At 39.0% G+C, this 18,815-nt stretch overlaps 1 protein-coding gene across 3 annotated transcripts in view; it reads right to left on the reverse strand.

The window, feature by feature from the left end:
* Nuak (Nuak family kinase 1) overlaps window positions 1–18,815 on the reverse strand; it is a 173,222-nt gene that overhangs the window by 38,423 nt on the left and 115,984 nt on the right. For all 3 annotated transcript variants that reach the window (XM_083112315.1, XM_083112317.1, XM_083112318.1), the window contains exons 6-13: window positions 17,099–17,164; window positions 16,050–16,180; window positions 14,222–14,343; window positions 11,902–12,128; window positions 6,688–9,521; window positions 5,326–5,460; window positions 4,692–4,815; window positions 3,178–3,323 (exon numbers count right to left, since the gene is read on the reverse strand). In XM_083112315.1, coding sequence (XP_082968441.1) covers window positions 3,178–3,323; window positions 4,692–4,815; window positions 5,326–5,460; window positions 6,688–9,521; window positions 11,902–12,128; window positions 14,222–14,343; window positions 16,050–16,180; window positions 17,099–17,164 — 3,785 coding nt within the window. The remainder of the gene's footprint in view (window positions 1–3,177; window positions 3,324–4,691; window positions 4,816–5,325; window positions 5,461–6,687; window positions 9,522–11,901; window positions 12,129–14,221; window positions 14,344–16,049; window positions 16,181–17,098; window positions 17,165–18,815) is intronic.

An 18,815-nucleotide genomic window follows, 5' to 3' on the forward strand; every position in this document is an offset into this window, starting at 1 on the left:
TACATTCCTACAACCATGAAAAGATGCGATGAAACAGACTGATACTTCTAGAGTAAAAAAATAATAACATTACATAAAGCAGCAGTAACTTTGAAAAAAGAAAAAAACAGTTTGGGCCTTTACCCCTTCTTCCCCTTGGACACTTAATTGTCGGAAGTTACTTAGAATGTTGCTCTTTACTCATTCTTACATTTCCAATTTAAATCAAAAAGATGTAGTGTTGTGAAGAAATAGCCCTTTATCTTCAATTTATCCCATAGTAACAAAAGAGAAACAAAGGACTTTTTCAAACAGTGCTTGTTAATGATACAATCCTCACAAAAAGTTCAGAATATTGTTATATTAGGCAAAAGGTTATATATACAGTGCCATAGCTGAGTGAGAGAATGTCCAGCAGACAGACAGATACATCATGTGTTGTTGCATTCCAAGGCTGTGCCTATCACCTAATAAACAATATGGCGAACTTTTTGTGAGGAGTGTAGTAACAATGAATATATTGTTTTGTAATTCTAGTATATAATACCTTTAGATGTACACTAATTAATAATAAAAGGCAGAACTGAAATACAGTACAGTAGACTCGAGATTAACTGAGTCCCGATTAACTGAGGGAGTGGTTGGAAAACATCCCGCTTCATAACGCACCCCCTGTTTGTTTACTACTAGTAAGTTGGATGCATGTGTTCGTTACATTGTCGGTGTATCCGATTGTTATGGTGGTGTTTAAATCTGTGTAGCCCTATTCTAAGCGAGTAACGTAGTATGAGTGGCAAACAGAAAAGGTGTGTGGTTTATCGGGAAACAAAATTCAACTGAAATGCAGGACATAACCAGGAAAAAGAGGACATTATTCATTCATCCACTTATGTAAGTAGGGCCTCCCCGATGGCGCAGTGGTAGCGTCGTCGCCTTGTAGTCAAGGGGTCCCGGGTTCGATACCCGGTGGAGGCACATGGCACAGTGGTTCGGATCCCACTTTAAACCGTAGGTCCAGTCCCGATTAGCCTTACTGTGCATAAAGTGGACTTGAAACACCAACTCAAATCAAACCAAACTTATGTAAGTAACAAGATGAATGCAACTGGTTTTATCTTAGGAAAAAAAGAAACTGTGTATTTTGACATTTACTTTGCAAAGCAGGATATATGAATTATATATTAATATTTATAACATTAATAATAATAATTTCACTCACATTCCAGCTCACATAGACCAAGATTCAAAGTCAATGAAACACAATAAAAAGGTTGGATAAAGGTGAGTCTATTAAAAAGGTTGCTGCTGATTACGGAGTCAGGGAAGTGACTGTTGGAGATTGGAGACGTAAGCGGAAGGACATTGAAAAGTGGGTGAGTCAAATTGTGAGCGGGGGCAGTGGTTTAGTGTGGAAAACGATGAAGAAAGTGAATATGAGCAGTCCAAAAAAACTATGAAAGACTTTTTGAAAAAGTAATCTTCTCATTTATGTTGTACTAGTAATAAATAATTACTATACAGTTTTAAGTGTTGTTTCGTCATTTAAGACCTATTAGCACATTATCTCCGTATTATCAACAGTTTTTCCGTATCCGAGGTAGTCTCGGTCACAATTAGCTCGGATAATCGCAAGTCTACTGTATATTGTTTACTTTCTAACAAATGACACGTTAGTTGCTGCCGTGTGCTAACAAATGCTCTGGACAAATTTTGACAATCGGGCCTTTGCCCCCACTTCCCCCCACTGAATCCATACTTGTCTGACGTTGCTTAAAATGTTGATTTTAACTCATTCTTGCATGTAGAATTTCAATTTTTCAAAAAGATCCAGCAGTTTAGAAGTTATACCCAGTTTTCTAAATCTATTCCATAATAATATGGGGTAATGAAGGGAAAATAAGGACTTTTTCAACTTTGCTTGCTAATAGTAGTAACAATGGATGTATTGTTTTGTAATTCGAGTATGTCATACCTTCACATGTATACTAAAGATCAAGGAAGACAGAACTGAAATATCATGTGTAGTTTTCAAGAAATGGCACGTTAATTGCTGCCGTGCTCTGTTGGTCGATATATAGACTATCGGTCTTCAACAGAAATACAGGTGTGGTTCCCAGATGGACCATCTGGACGATAAAGGTTAAATACTTTTCATAATATATGAAATCTATAATGTTTGGATGGAATAACAAATATCTGCATTAGTTTCCAATTATCTTCGATAAGAAATAGCCAGATATATGCGCTATAATTTTGTTCTCCATAATAATCTCTATATTCATGATGAATGCAATAAACGTGGTTTCAGAATTACGTACATGAAATGTCATATTTCCACGTTGTACAATTTTATAGTTATTTCCGATTAATTTCGAAGACACTGTGTTCATTCACTAAGGATACGGCATCTGGAGCGAAGATGGTACCGTGTCACTGCTTTGATAGTTTCCAGGTGGCGGTAGTTGCATTTGGGGATGCTGGTGTGTGTATCCTGGCTTGCGTAGTCTGCTGTGCTTTCTGCTTTGTTGTCAGATGGCACTGACGGGTGGTGGTTAGGTTAGGCAGCATGACCCAGCGGACAGCCCAGCCCCCAACCACCACCCTGCAGCGCCACCTGACAACAGAAAGCAAAAAGCACAGCAGACGATGCAAGCCAGGATACATATGCCAGGAACTAACAAAGCAGCGATGTGGTACCATCTCCACTCCGGATGCCGTACCCTTAGTGAATGAAGACAGAGTGTCTTCAAAATTAATCGGAAATAACCATTAAATTGTGCAACCTGGAAATATGACATTTCACATAAGTAATCTATATGTTTCTGAAATATATCATCCTTACCAAAAATATGCAAAGTGATGATTATTCTAGTGCTACTTATTACCTTACACAAATAACAAATCCTAACATGTTATGTGGTCTACAATCGATCATACCACCAAAGATCCAAGGTTCGAGCCCCAGATTGGACATGAGCACTATTTGTGAGTGTTCTGTCATCAATTTCATCTCATCATCACTCATCCTCATCGTCATGGTTAGCCAAAAGTGGCAGAAAAGACTTACTATAACACAAATACAAACAAACGTATACTACTATATCCAGGAATGTCTCTCTTTCAGAAACTACAATCAATGAATCATAAATACAAATTAAATCAAAACCAATCAATTTGATAAGCCTAACCACTACATACCTTGAGAGTGGCTCCATCTGCCTGCCATACAAGTTCGTCCAGAAGCCTCCGGAACTGGGGCCTCCCACGTGACCCATCAACCGGGATGAGGGAAATCCTGGTCTCCCGCCTTCTTCCACATTCAATCGTTGTGTAAGACTCCTCACCTATGGAACATTACTTGATTGTGAGAATTAACCTTTATATTACACACTTAATACTTTTAAACAAATCCTCAACTTAGTCTTAAATTTGGTACGATATATCGGACATGAAATCTGATGAAAAAAGTACAACGACATGAATATTTCGTCAATAACCACTCAAATACAGATATAAAATTTTCTGATAAGCTCTACCTACTGATCTGATACATGAAGAACCTGAAGAGAAACAGACCTGTATAAGCAAAAAGTACAACACACTGCCCCAGAATGATGGGACTTGAGGACACACTTATTCACAGTAGACACACATACATATTGTAGCACAAAATGTTAGCAAATTAATTCAAAAATAATTATTTTTAAATAACAATTCAACATGCACACTTTGAACTGTATGGCCAGTCTTGATTAACCTATCTGTTCATAAAGTGGACTCAAGAACTCAAGAAATTCATCACAGATAAACTATGCAAAAGATAGTGGTTGGTGATTCTGATGCTCATAGAAATAGAAACTCTCCAAATTGTTCTATGAAACTGCATGGGCACACTTATCATGGTTTGCCACTCAAGTCTGCCCAGCAAAAACATCTAATACCTAAACAGGTATGGGAAACAAGAATGGGAGGATTGGATGTGAAGAGACCGAAAGGAAGACCACATAGGACATGGAATGAGGGAATGAAGGAAATTCTGATCAGGAGGAACATCTTGTGGAGTGAAGGAAGGAAGTTGGCTGAAGATCGTGACAGGGCAAGATGGCGAGCTCTCTCTAAAACCTCGACACCAATCGGTAGAAGAGGATCAGAATAAGTATGTAAGTAAGTAAACGTGTGAAAGGGTGTTAAAATATGCACAAACTTTGTTCACTGTGACCATGCAGCGACCATTTCAAGCAGAATTTCAGAACAAGTCCCCACCCCCTGCTAATCTTCAGGAACTTTACAACCATATCACCATGGGGGTGGCAGTGACTGACCGTAATGTGCTAACATGCATGTGGGATGAAAAGCAGCATTGGTTAGATACTTGGCAGCATCAGCAAAGATGGACACACAGAGCACTTGTGATGTGCGTACAAAAAATTTGGAAACTTTTGTTCTTCTATCGGCATCAGAATTACCTCTTCTCAGTTGTATTGTTTATTTGTAGTAGATTTCTAAAACGTTTCACAGACCTATGAATCACGATGTAGAAATAATGGATTGTTAAAGCTATTAGTGATGTGTTGTCAGCACATTGAATCACATTGCCACTATTTGACTTTCAAGACTTGAAGTTCTGGTAATAGCATTTGCAATTTAGATAATTCACGACACTATTCTACCAATCTCTATTTCGATCGGCAATAATAAATTAGGAAAAATACCCTTGAAAGTAGAGTTGAGAACAAGGATTCTGCAGTGAGGATTTCAAATCCATCATCGTCGTCTTCTTCAGCAGAACTGAAGCTGTCGCTGTGCTCTATAGGGTGACGACTTGGACGGGAACTCCTGAAATAGATGTGCAACAATTCAATATTACATTTATTTATGCAAATTACATGTGAAACTAACATTAAATGTGAAATTTGAGTATGGAACCAGTCAATGTAAAATTTACTTGTGAAATTTACATATGGAACCAATCAATCTTTGTGGCTCCGAAGATGAGCCAAAGTCGGCTTGTGGCTCCGAAGATGAGCCAAAGTCGGCTTGTGGCTCCGAAGATGTGTCAAAGTCGGCTTGTGGCTCCGAAGATGTGCCAAAGCAAACTTGTGGCTCTGAAGATGTGCCAAAGCAAACTTGTGGCTCTGAAGATGTGCCAAAGCAAACTTGTGGCTCTGAAGATGTGCCAAAGCAAACTTGTGGCTCTGAAGATGTGCCAAAGCAAACTTGTGGCTCTGAAGATGTGCCAAAGCAAACTTGTGGCTCTTGGGATGAGCCACATTTGGCTTGTAGATCAAAGAAAATAAAACATGGTACATGTCAGTGACATTTGTTTCAAACAAACTTAAGACTGACCTCAGCCTGTGCATATGAATAGCTCTTCCTGCTTCATCATCATGGTTCTCACTCTCCCTTCTTTGAAGAGTGCTGAATGGGCTGCTGAACAGCGATCCTTCATCCTCACTAGCTCCACTCTCACTTAACAGGCTGCTGCAAAAAACAAGAAAGACAAATTTTCAATTTCAAATGCGCACAAAGTATCCACTACTGGCAAAAGATTCACAAGTTATAATATGTTAATGCTGCTAATACATAGAAAAATCATAAATATGTAAATATATGCAAGTAAATTGATATATGTAATAAAATATTTTTGGTAGTCTTTGGCTAGTTTTTTTCATTCCTATTTATAGGTTCTTACCAAGTAATAATTTCAAATTAGTTTCTTAATTTTTCAAAGATGATGTCTTCAAATAATGACTGGCGATCTGCAGTTTCTATTCCGAGAATTACAAGTAGTTGTTACAACAGGTTTCCATGTGAATACTTGCAGGGGCCACCAACAGTAATAGAACCAGGGCCTCCCCAATGACGTAGCGGTAAAGTTGTTGCCTTGTAATCAAGGGGTCACAGGTTTTGTACCCAGTGGAGGGACATAGTGGTTCGGATAATACAGTACACTCGTGATTAACCGAGGCTCTGGGTTAACCAAGGGAGTGGTTGGAAAACATCGTGCTTCATAACGCACCCCCTGTTTGTTTACTAGTAAGTTGGAGTCAAGTCACCGTCCACCCTACACGTGTTCGTTACATTGTGGGTGTATCCAATTGTTACGGTGGTGTTTAAATCTGTGTATAGGCCTATTCTAAGCCAGTAATGTAGTATGAGTGGCAAACGGAAAACGTGTGTCCAAAAAACTATGAAAGACTTTTTGAAAAAGTAATCTTCTCGTTTATGTTGTACTAGTAATAAATAATTACTATATAGTTTTAAGTGTTGTTTCGTCATTTACGACCTATTAGGACATTATCTCCGTATTATCAGAGTTTTTCCGTATCCGAGGTAGCCTCAGTCCCAATTAGATCGGATAATTGCTAGTCTACTGTACATTAAAACTGTAGGTCCAGTCCCGATTAGCCTATCTGTGCTTACAATGGACTTAAAAACTAACTCAATTAATAGAACCTGTATAAGTCAGTTGTGTGAGAAAAATAGTAATTTGCTTCTGTGTGTATTAATTATGCACAGTGAGTGTTCTTCTCCAAACATGAATACATGCACTTGTTTTAACTGGATAAGTGTAAATGGTACAAACATGAAAAATAGTGCAAAGGTGTGAGACTACTTGTACCATCACTTGAAGAAGTATTTACACCTATTCCTTTGTGCACTGCACTGTCAATAAATATTTCACTTACTATAATTTTTATGACTTACCTCATTCTCTTAGGCTGTCCAAATCTGCTACCATGATGCCAGCTCTCTGATCGCACAGACTCTTCTTGAGGTTCGACACTGTTGGCTCGAGGTGTCACATATCCTCCTCCTTCTACAGCAATGGGAATGATGAACTCACGAGGAGACTTGCGAATGGGTTCCGGTCCACGACCTGAAGATATGGCACTGTCAGTGTCAGAATCCTGAGTGCTCTGGCGTGACAAGCTTTCCCGACCGGATCGCTGACGTTGAGCAGAAGGTCCGGCAGGAGGTCGCGTAACCGATGAAGCTTGAGATGATGCATCTTCATTCTTCTCAACTTGAATGGGTATTATCCGCTCTGCGGGTTTTGGTTTCGGACTTGGCTCTACGGACATAGACCTGAATGACAAGGGTCGATGGATATCTTCTTTGCTAGCAGCAGCCACTGGGAATGCTACTTCGGATCTCTGGCTTCTTAACGAAGGCTCTGCATCTTTACCATTTCCAATCATATGCTCGACTTCAGTATGGAACACTGGTTTAGTTTCCTTAGGCTGGTTCAACTGTATTTCTGCTTTTGATGTCCTACGGGGTAATGTCGCTGACTTTGATCCGGATGTATTCAGAGTTATCTCAACAGCAGTCTTCTTCTTCTTCTTTTCTAACTTTGGCACTTCAGATTTCTCACTGTCCTCCTTGAAATTTTCCACACTACCTTCTCTTCTTCCAGACTGACTAGATGGAGCTTCACGTGTCATGCTTAGAGAACGAGGACGAAGCGTAACAGTTACGGAAGTGTCGACATCCTTCTCTTTGACTCCTGATTTTGCTTTGCTTGATGCTGGTAACTCATCGAAAGAAAACTTTGTTTCCGGACTAGACACTTGCATCGTAGCGACTCTTGTTTCATTCGCAGACACTTTTACCTTTACGGGCTTCTTACTTGCATCGGTTGGAGACAGTGGTGAAAGAGGAGACGATACGTTGGAATTACTTTTTGTCTTAGCCTTGTCCCCATCCAGCTTCGGGACTGGTGGTTTGGCAGCCTTGTTCGGACTGCTAGGCGTTGGAAGTTTAGGTTCCGTAGTTCCTTTATTCATTGCATTTTCACTTGTTTCTCGTTCTATCAATTTCTTGATCTTGGCTTCTTCATGGACACCTTTATCAGTTGGTTGTAGAGCAGGAATAAGCTTCAAGTCTTCCTCGTTCTCTTTCGATCTTTCTTCAATCTTTTCTGATGATTTAACGGTGTCCTTTTTCTCAGAAACACTCTCATTTTCTTCTTTTGATTTCTTATTGCTCTGCTGTACTTCCTTCTTCTTTATGTCAACATTCTCGCTGCTCTGTTGTACGACTGGCACCTCAGTTTTGGCAGGTTCAGGAAATATTACACGTCCTGTTATATCCTTCTTCAGTTCAGGGACTGTTGGCTTTTCAGCTTCCTTCTTTTCATCGCTTGTGGAGGACTTCTCGTCAGACTTTGCAGCAGGCGAACTTGCCTCATTTGGCTGTTCAAAAGCTTTTCGAGCACTGGAAACTTTGACTCCCGGTATGGTGATAACGGGCTTCTTCTCAAAGGCTTTCTTTGCATCACTCACTTTGATACCTGGTATAAACACCTTCTTAGGTTTCTCGACAGTTGGGGATTTGACCTCCTGACTTTGCAAGTTGAAACGTTCTGCTGTTTCAAAAACACGAGACTTTCTGCGCTCTGTTGTTCTCGTCGGTGATGCCGTGTCTGGTGTAGATGAACCAGAAGTTTCGGTACTGGAACCTAGTTTACCGAGGTCCCCACGGCTCTTCCTTACAACCTTCTTTTTGACATCGCTGTCAGTTTTCGGTTTCTCATCTCCCGCTTCCTGAGGTTCAGACGTTGGCTTTGTGCTCGTTGTATTGGTATCGGCGCTAGCACCCTTGCACACCTTATCGTTAACGTCGGGACTCAATTGACTAGGTTCAGTGGGAGTTACAGCTTCTGGTTTCACTTCACTGGGAGTCTGGGTAGTTTCAGGTTTGTCAGTTTCTGACTTAGACTCTGGTTTCCTCTTCTTCTTTATGGTCTTGACTTTTGTTTCACTAGTGGACGTTTCAGCAGGAATGCTATCTGCATCTGCCACTGGCTTCTTGGCTTGCTCCTCAATAACATCTTGCTTTGGTTCGATGACTTCCTGCATGACTGTTGTAACCACAACTTCGGATGCTGCGGTATCCTCGACTTTAGTTATTGTACTGTCCATTGTAGGAACTGTTGCTGCTTTCGATTCAGACTTTTTCTTCACAGACTTCTTACGCTCTTTGATAGGCTTTGCTTTAGGTTTTTCTTCCGTAGCATCCACTTCTGGTTCTTTTTCCTTTTCACTAGAAACCACACTACTTTTAACGGAACTATCCTCACTCACTTTGCTAACAGCACTAGCATGCACATCACAACTGGACGTATCACCAAGAGAAAGGTCAACGTCCATAGAATCTTCCTTCAAAATAAGTTTAGCACCTTCACTATCACCACCAGGTTGAGACTGGTCAGTGGTTGTTTTCGTATCGATATTAGCACACGCACCTTCGATCTCAGCAGAGTCTTGCTCATCCTTCACCTTGCTTTTCTCTTCCTTCTCAACTTCCTTCCTCTTTGGTCCAGTTTCACCACTTGCACATTCCTCCAGCTTTCTCTTTTGCGCATCCTTCTCGCTTCTCTTCTTGCTCTTCTCCTCAACAAAGTCTTTGATTTTCTTTTCTGCATCCGGGTAGTCCATTTCCATGAGGCTACCCACAGAATGAGAACGGGAAAACACTTCACTACCAACACCAGATGTCGTTCTCGATTGCTGATCACTGGAAGAAGCAGCCGCACCCTACAATGTAAAACAAAAATGGGCATTACAATTCCGAAGTCCTTGCATGTACAGTCACTGACACATATGGCTTGTAATTATTCCACTTAAAGTAAGAACGGTTGTTACAAGTCATGAGTGCCCCTCACTGTACCATTGCAAATGAATTTACCTGGGTGAAAAAAGGGGCGTTGCTGTGAGTCAGTGCATTAAAGAATAATACACAATTTCACAAAACTGTACTTTTATTTTTATAGTGGTTGTTAATAAGTGACTTTCATTTTTAAATCATATCACACTGATCGACATGATTAGTAAAGACTAGTTTCTGTTTTATAAATAAAATTGAGAAACGTTACTACATACAGGTGATGGACAAAAATATGGAAACACCACGACATCGGAACGGGTGATATCGACACAATTTTTCCACTTGAAATCGGGACGAGGTGCGACATTCTTTTGTCTTGTGCGGTGAGATAGGACCCTGTCAGACTGGTAGGAGTCTACAGTTGCACTGTAGATAGCGTGCAGTGCAGTTTATGCTGAATCATGTCCGAACTGACAGTGTTTCAAAGAGGGCAAATTGTTGGTGCCCGCCTTCCAGGTGCCTCTGTTATCAAAGTAGCCATGTTATTTGGCATATAGTGTGTCCGGAAAGACATCACCAGATAAACACCTGCGTGGACGAAAATGTACACTGAGTGACAGAGACAGGACACTGAGGAGGATTGTGACCATCTTTTGCATGAAGAATGGTGCAAGATCCCATTATCCACCATCCAGGACTTGTATTTGTGCATTCCTCGGAAACTGCAGGCCGTTTTGGAAGCAAAAGGTGGTCCTGCACCTTATTAGCTACAGCATTCCAGCTTTTCTTCGCAGGTGTTTCCATATTTTTGTCCATCATCTGTGTATGTATGTCTGGTGAGAATTTCCTTTCCCCATCTTTGATTTTTATTTAGCCCTTTTGGCCCTGTTTGCTTTCACATCTCATAACTTCTAGGGCATTTTTATTTACAGGACTTATAATTCTGAAAGTGTTTTAGACAAAGAAAAAAGAGGAAAGTACAAGGGAAACATATCTGCTTTATTCAAAGAAAGGATAAATTAACATTAAATTATTGGAGAGGACATAGCGTATAATCATGCATATATGACACATAATACATATTTCTGGATTATTTGGGAAATATATCTGGTCCCGACACACACTGTTGAATTACATATACTTGCAAACTAGAAAAGAATCTAGTGCAGCATAGAAGCAAAAAAATTGTATATTAGCTGGGTGTAGCAGGTGTAAAGGACCCAACTGACACCAAGTTTAGTTCACTTAGTGCAAAAAACACATGCTATTTAGCAGTTCTACCTGGCCTGCCACTATGCTCTAATATATTACTTAGAATCCTACTGTCAATTTTCTGAACTCATACAAACATGTTTCACATCGATTTAAGTGAAAAACTATTCACTTTGGTGTAATTTACATTTGAATAGTACACAGCATTGCACTCAATTGAAAACATAGGGAAACCAAATGGAAAAGTAGACAACTATGCTGGCACTGCCGCCAGAAACGTTTGGCAGTGAACAGTCCTACAGAGACACATCTTTTGCCTGTTTAGCAATGACAGGTACTGGCAAATAACCAACTGGCATAATATGTACATAATTGGATTTGTAGTTAACAGTAAGTCTAACTATTAGTCACATAGTGGCAGGGTTTCAGATTCAAATCCAAGACTTTCCACTTTCAACAAATAGCAATAATTAGGGCGACATATTTATGGTGACCAAAAGATCAAGATTTCAATACAAACACTGGGCACATTTCGGCATCAAAAGTGGTGTGTAAATGATTATTATAACCCTAAATTGTATTTAAAAACTACACTTATTCTACAAAATAAACACTTCCTTTCTAATTGCACATTTATGTAGTTATCACAACGTTTATTCCTGTGTAAAGGAGTCAATTTTTGCTCCTCAAATACTTAAAGCAGAATTCAGACTTAGAAAGTGTTGCAATGGTAAATAAACTAAATTTCGTGTTTAAGAATTATTTTGCATTTTTCAGTTCATTTCACATTATTTATTGACAAAACTTTGGAGGATAATGCACCAGATGCCTTTGAAATACATAAAAAAATGCATTTGAGCATATTCTTTCACATTTCATGTTTCTGTGAAAAATGCATTATGCATGTAACTAATGATAGCATTAAAGATGGCATATGACACTCAGGAGGAGATAAATTAACCAATAGAAAAAGAAAAGACACTCCGGATTGGGATTTCAACCTGAACCCTCAACAGTCCATGCTAATGCTCCCCTTAATTTTCCACTAACTTTTCAGTGAGTGAAAATAAATAATGTTTGAGCTCTCCGAGTACATACCTCAGCGTCTTCCTTAGGAACCACCAACTTATCACTTCCAACGGGTGCAGGGGCCAAGCACAGAAGCAGGTCTAGGCGAACAGGAGTCTGGTTGGCCAGATCCTCTGCAACCTCCAAGCATGACTCGCAGTATCCCTCGTTGACCCACCAATGGGAGCAGATCTGCTCGACACTCGCTCGCTTCGCTGGGGTTACAGTGAGCATATCCTTGATCAGAGGGGAAGCAGCTGTAAAGATGACAAACAGAATATCATGCACGTGATTTTAAACCACAAGAATGATATACTGTATAAAAGAACACACTTTTAAGACATATAAGAATACAAACAAAAGGTGTCTAACTCAATACTGCCATTGTTTAATTGCTTTCACTAGCAAACTGCTCAGTCTGGAGTTAAGAATATGAACCAGTAAGTAAAAGCAATGCAATATGTGTATTGAATAATATTATTCTACTTTCTCGTGCATTTCTGTAGTGGCATAAAGAGCAGCCATCTTATCATTGCTCCAGACGCAAATCATAGCGCCTGTTATGAAACTGACCAGCACTACGGGTACCCATACGGGCACTTTCCTGAGATATCTGGGAAAAGTTCAAGTAATTTAAATCATGAAATTGTTTATTATTTATTCCAAGTGTCAGATACAGCACCAATAAGGCCATTTTACACTGAAAACTCTAACAAATCAACAAGAACAAGTCAAGATGGTTTCTGGTAAAAACAAAAAATGTAAATATAAACATGATAAGACATAAACAAGGAACCAAACAAAAGATTTACATATTCATTCTTGGAGAAGATCTGAAAATACTTTCAGGGGCAAAAATGTCTATGTTTGTAGGTAGTTTATTATAGAACTGTGGCAGCCTGTGGAACAGGGAGCTCTGTATAGGAAAAGCCTAGCGGCAGAGTTGTGGAACAATTCAGTGTTTCGGGTCAATCGAGAGGGAACCCTGAAATTGAATTCTGTAAGTCGATTTTCAGATCTTAATTTTCCACTGATGATTTTATAGAAAAATTTCATATCGGCCATATCGCGTCGGGTCTGCAGTAACTGAATGTTCAAAATAGTCAGGATGTCAGGTTTCTGAAGATGCCGCAGAGAAGGAATTCTACGACGAACAATGGCAGTAAAGAAGCTGAAGACTGAATCCATGCTAGAAAGACTGAGAGCAGTATTCAAGAATCGGAGAAATGAATGACTTGAAAAATAGGCTAAGACAAGTTGGAAATTTGAGTGAATTTGTAGCGGAGTTGCAGATGTGATATTTTATTACAAATAATATTGTTTCCTTTGACTTACAGGCTGTCAGTCATAGCAATTAACTGCTATGCATAACAAAACAACCAGACACACGATCATATTGATTGCCATGAGGTAACATGAAATACAGCAAATTAAGTGGTCTCTGATATCTGTGCATCATGAAAAAGTACAGAAAGGTAAAATGTAAGTTCCTATGGTTGCAGTGCAAGATGAGAAATCTTATTATACCCTACCCCCCTCCAAGAAAAATCCTGCAGGCATCTTTGGCCAAACCCTAAAAAATTACAATTCTACACTCTTAAATGCTTACCACATTATATTTTCATAATAGGGCTAAGCTGATCAAATTCTGAATAAACGTACAGTAAAACTTCGTTAGTCCGGACGCCGATTAGCCAGACTTCGCTTAATCCGAACAGGTAAGAGGGAGGGGGGGGGGGAAGAATTCAAGGTTTTAAATGTGGCTAGCAGTCAGCAATCGCATTCGCCGTACGTACTGCATTGCATGTACAGTATTGCTTTACATTTTACTGTACTGTATAGTGTATTTAGGCCTATGCCCTTTAAATACACCATAATAAATGTTTTGTTGCTATAAACTGAGTTTTAATACACTTTCTACTGTTCTTTTAGGTTATTTCAGTTAATCTGGACTTTCGTTAAACCGATCAACTTATCCCCCCATTAATCCGGATTAACAAGGTTTTACTGTATTACATTTTTTTAGCATATTTCAAAAACAATCCTAAAATCATGCAAGCGATAATCAGATTATGACATGTATTAAACACCTCAGACGCTTGTACTAGTACAAATAGGTATTAAACACCTCAGACGCTTGTACTAGTACAAATAGGTATTAAACACCTCAGACGCTTGTACTAGTACAAATAGGTAAAGGTAAAAAAAAGGTAAAGTGCTCTCCTGTGCTTAGCACCATGCCATGAAGGCGTATAGGGGATGTGGGAGTAACACCCCACACTACAAATAGATTAGCCCTAATTTAAACTCATCAGTTAATTAAACTAATTACTTAAACAAAAAGACTAACGTGATGGCTTCTTTGGTTCGAAGTAGTCCCCCTGCGAGATCTGCTTCACCAGCCTCTTGAAATTGGAACCATCAAAAGGCATCGCACCATACACCAAAGTGTACAACAAAACACCCAATGACCTGCAAAGAAAATTACACTTTGAGAATATGACATGCTGGGATATTTTTATATACCTAAAAATCAATAGCAACGAACTGGAATAACCATGTTCCCCACAGTCTGACTGCAGAGCAAAAGCTGTTTCACATGAGAATGGCACTAGAGATGCTCCTCCGATGCAACCACGAAGGCAGTCATTTTCTCTCTCAAATTATCACGGGGGATGATTTCGTGTGCCATCTGTATGAACCAGAAACCAAGCAGCGTAAGCAGCCGCCTTGCCACCACCGAAGAAATCAAAGGCTATGCAGAGTTCCTGCGGTCACATGCTCCTCACATTGTTCTTCGCCCACAAGGAGCCCCCGCTTATAGAATTTTGTGAGAAAGGTGCAACCGTTACTGGCATGCGGTATACAGAAACTTTGACGTGCCTGCACCAGGCCATCAAATCCAAGAGACCAGATTAGCTGTCGCTCGGGATGGTGGTGTTGCATGATAATGCATGTCTGAATACTGTCACACAGATTTCGGTGGGAAACACTCCAGCACCCACCTTATAGCCTGGATGTGTCCCCATGAGAATATGTCATCTTTGGTGAGCTGGAACGGGCACTGCGTGGTTCAAGTCGGATGCTGAGGTGAAGGACACAAGTGGTTGTTGTTGGTTGTTGCAGCAACCACCCACCTTCTACAGGGCTACCATTGACCTACTGCCAGGACAGTGGGATAAATGCCTCAACACCTATAAGGGATTACTTTTAAGGTGAGCACATAGTTTCATAGTTATACAGGGTGGCCTGTTTTCCACTGACTGACCCTCATAAATTAACTCTATTTTTTTTAAAAAAAAACAAAAAAAAAAAAAAACATGGATAACCATTACAGATTAATGAAAATTCAGACTATCATAGTTGAAGGTTTGCAAAAGTACAGGTAAAAACATCTTGCACTTGTGGGACTTAAGCACATTTATCAATATAAAAAACTGCACAAAAATTGCAAATGGCACTTTAGCCTTTTTGACAAATAAGTGAACATGTATGAGAAATAGAATAACATGACAATCAATAAAAACGAACTGTAAATAAATGAAACTGCAACAATATATTTGCCTTCTAATTACACATATAACCACTAGTAGTTAGCCTAAACATTTCACGTAAGTATGCTACTTTTGCTAATTCTAGGCTGTTCAGGGGAAAAGCGCGTAAGTAAAAAATTATAATTTTACAGCAGCCAGTTTCTTTTATGTTTATTCTTGTAATAGCAAACATTATAGACGTCATATACATGTTGGAACATCATTGTTTAGAATCTTTACACATGCCCATATGTTGATATTTTGTTTAATTGATTCGGCGAGATTCAGATGAAAGAAACAGGAAATTGCAGTTTGTGACTTACGTGCCTTTTCCCCGAACACTCAAACTGTTATATTGTTCAATTGTTTGACATTCAACATATTGAACTATATACGATAATAAGTACGTAATTGAGAAGATGGAAATCTATAGCTTGACAATGGCTTGAACCTGATACCCTGGCATTCTCTACTAGTATTCTACCCAACTACCAAGCCAACCTCAAGTGACTGAATGAAGTTCAGAAAATCCCAAAATAGTGAGAGAGGTTTTCTAGCATGGAAACCTGACATCCAACAAGAGTTGCAGTACGTACAGTGTTAATGGACATAAGTCTAATATCTTAATATATTTCTTGCACTTACCAACAATCTACTTCAGGTCCATGATATGGTGTACCCTTAACAATCTCCGGTGAAGCATAAAGAGGACTACCGCAAAATGTGTTTAGCAAAAGTCTTTCGTCGAAGACATTGGACAAACCAAAATCTGCGATCTGAAGTGAAAAAAAAATGAATATTTTTAGTTTGCATATTGAAGCCTAAAATAATACATAATCCATATATTCCTGAATCCAATAGGGTTCTAGCATATTTCACTATTTTGTAGGGGTGTGGGGGTACAGTTTTTGTGGTCAGGAAATTTAAATCCTGATGTTCGGGACAGGAAAAATTTGCAAATTTCCCAACCAAGCCTGGAAATATTCGGGACGAGAAATGTTAAAAATTTCCCGACGTTCTGGAAATCTTGGATTCTACATGTCATTCACCCTTAAGCGATTGCTTTCTGCATTTCTGGAATGAAAACTAACAATCTCTGAGAAGTGTCAGACACTTATAATGCAGAAAACATCGAGAATTGACCAGTTCTAAAAATGACCATTTGGGATTTCCTGACTGTTCAGGATCCCGAAAAGTTGGGAAATCATTTCCAGAAGTCGGGATCAGGATGGGAAATTTTTTCCCTGATCCCGGTCCCGACTTTTTTGGGATTCCGCACACCCGTACTATTTTATTACAAAATAACGAAGATTTACATTCGAAATATCCTATATATTTACAAAGGGTGTATTATTTTCTTCATATACAGGCGACGTTTCACAAATGTTTCCATTTCTTCATCAGACCTAGTGGAGTTGGAACCATTTTATCATATTTATACCAAATCCTGTTATTTATGTGGAGTAGCCAATAAAAAAACACTGTTTATTCTATGTTCGTTTATGCTAAGATAGAATAATCAGGACTTCTCCTAGATTTTAAAGTGAGATCTGAACTAATGCACATGTGCAATAAAGACCGTGGTATGACTTATACCATGACAAAACAAGTTTCAAAAAATACAAATTTCTCTTCTTTCTGTCTTCATAATGTACTATTTATAGAATAAAAAATATTGTTTATAATAAACTAACCTTTGCATTGCCATTTTCATCCAGTAAGATATTTTCCAATTTTAGATCTCGATGGCAGATTTTATGCTGAAAAAAAAATTCGACAATTAACATAAATGTGTGACAATTCGTACAAAAATCACAACAATTCAAGTATCTATTCGCGATTAAAATTACCACCTGAGCGCTAGTATCGATTCCAATATGGCCACTAAGTAGGATAAATCTTTGTTTACATTCATCAGTAGTACAAAGTAGCAGCGTGTTGTCATGACTAGTATGGTAGAAAACGTTTAAATTACGCAATAATTTTAATTATTGCGAATGCGATGTGAATTCCAGGTACTCTAACAAACGTGAAGCTGTACTGAGAACGAAGCATTTAATTATGATAGGCAAAAATAACACCGAAAATGCAGACGAAACTATGTATACGCACTGGTTGTCCAAAGCAGTGCTGTATCATCTGCACGTCATGTTGTAACTGGGGTTCTCTGAAATTATTTGAAAATAAAGGAATTGAAATTAGCCTGTACTTGAAAAGCTGGGACAGGAGAAAATTGCGAACATATCGTTGCAGTTCTTTCTCGAAAGAGAAAGACTGGTTTAATAATAATATTCACGATTTCATGACAAGGCTATACTTACTGAAAAAGGACATCGTACTGAATGAAATAGTAACATTAGCAGGTCCACTTTTCTTTCTGGTTACATTTGATATTAATTCATTCTCAAACTATTTTCATTTTCTCTCTTAATCGACTTGCACCTGTTCCAAATTTCACACATACGTAATACCGGTAATACATGGATGCATTGGGTAAGACGCTTCATGATTTTTCGAAAAAAAAAAAAAAAAAAAAAGCTTTATTTATAAAGTACAATTTAAAACTTTACTTTCATGGTAATATATATTTATCTCTCGAAAAATAAAGTAAGCAGACTCGTGCATTCTTCGTAATTTCCTTGCCGGATTACAGTGTTATATCTCCCATACCAATCTTCTGTCAATTACGTTTTCGCTGATTTATTAACAAATTTCATTTTCTTGATTCCACGGGGTGGAAACGCATGAAAACTTTTAATTTGTTCTGACCCATAAAAAGATTTAGAGCAAAAAAAACCTGAACAGTAGACCTTACTCTCTCGCATATTCCCCATGCTTTAAACGACTTCAACACAACGTATCCTACTTAGAGTACTTCCTGGAAATCCCACCAGATGGCATATCGGTAATTTTAATCGCTAATACCATGCATGCCGAATACTCTAAAATCTAAAATTAAATTTTGTTCACAGCCAAACGAATGCACGAAAGAGGCAGATCTGGCTCCAAAAGAGCGAAGTTGGCAACAGTGATCGGCAGCTGCGCCAGCGAGAAAGACCTCGGGGAAATTGTCCTTCTCCCCATTAAATGGCAATAAATTCGTAACACCTACTTCATGCACATGAATTTTGTGTCAGATATGCTCTCCAAAAATTTCACAAGAATATTAACGTTACTTTTTTATTCTAAAACATTCTCCTGTAATGTCTTTGGAATCTGTTGAGCAAGACTGCGCAGCAAGTGGGTGGAGCGAAGCAATACGCACTGGTGGTTGCACAGATGCAACCACCTTTTCCTCTTCATGCACTCGCTGTCTCTCTCGCACATTCATTGGTTGAGCCCTCTCGAGTCACTTCTTGCACAGACACTTTCTTATGTTCGATTGCTCTAGAGATTCCCAGGATAGAGTAT

The sequence above is a fragment of the Lepisma saccharinum genome, chromosome 26 (genome assembly GCF_977018435.1).
Source record: "Lepisma saccharinum chromosome 26, izLepSacc3.1, whole genome shotgun sequence".
In the NCBI taxonomy this organism is placed as follows: Eukaryota; Metazoa; Arthropoda; class Insecta; order Zygentoma; family Lepismatidae; genus Lepisma; species Lepisma saccharinum.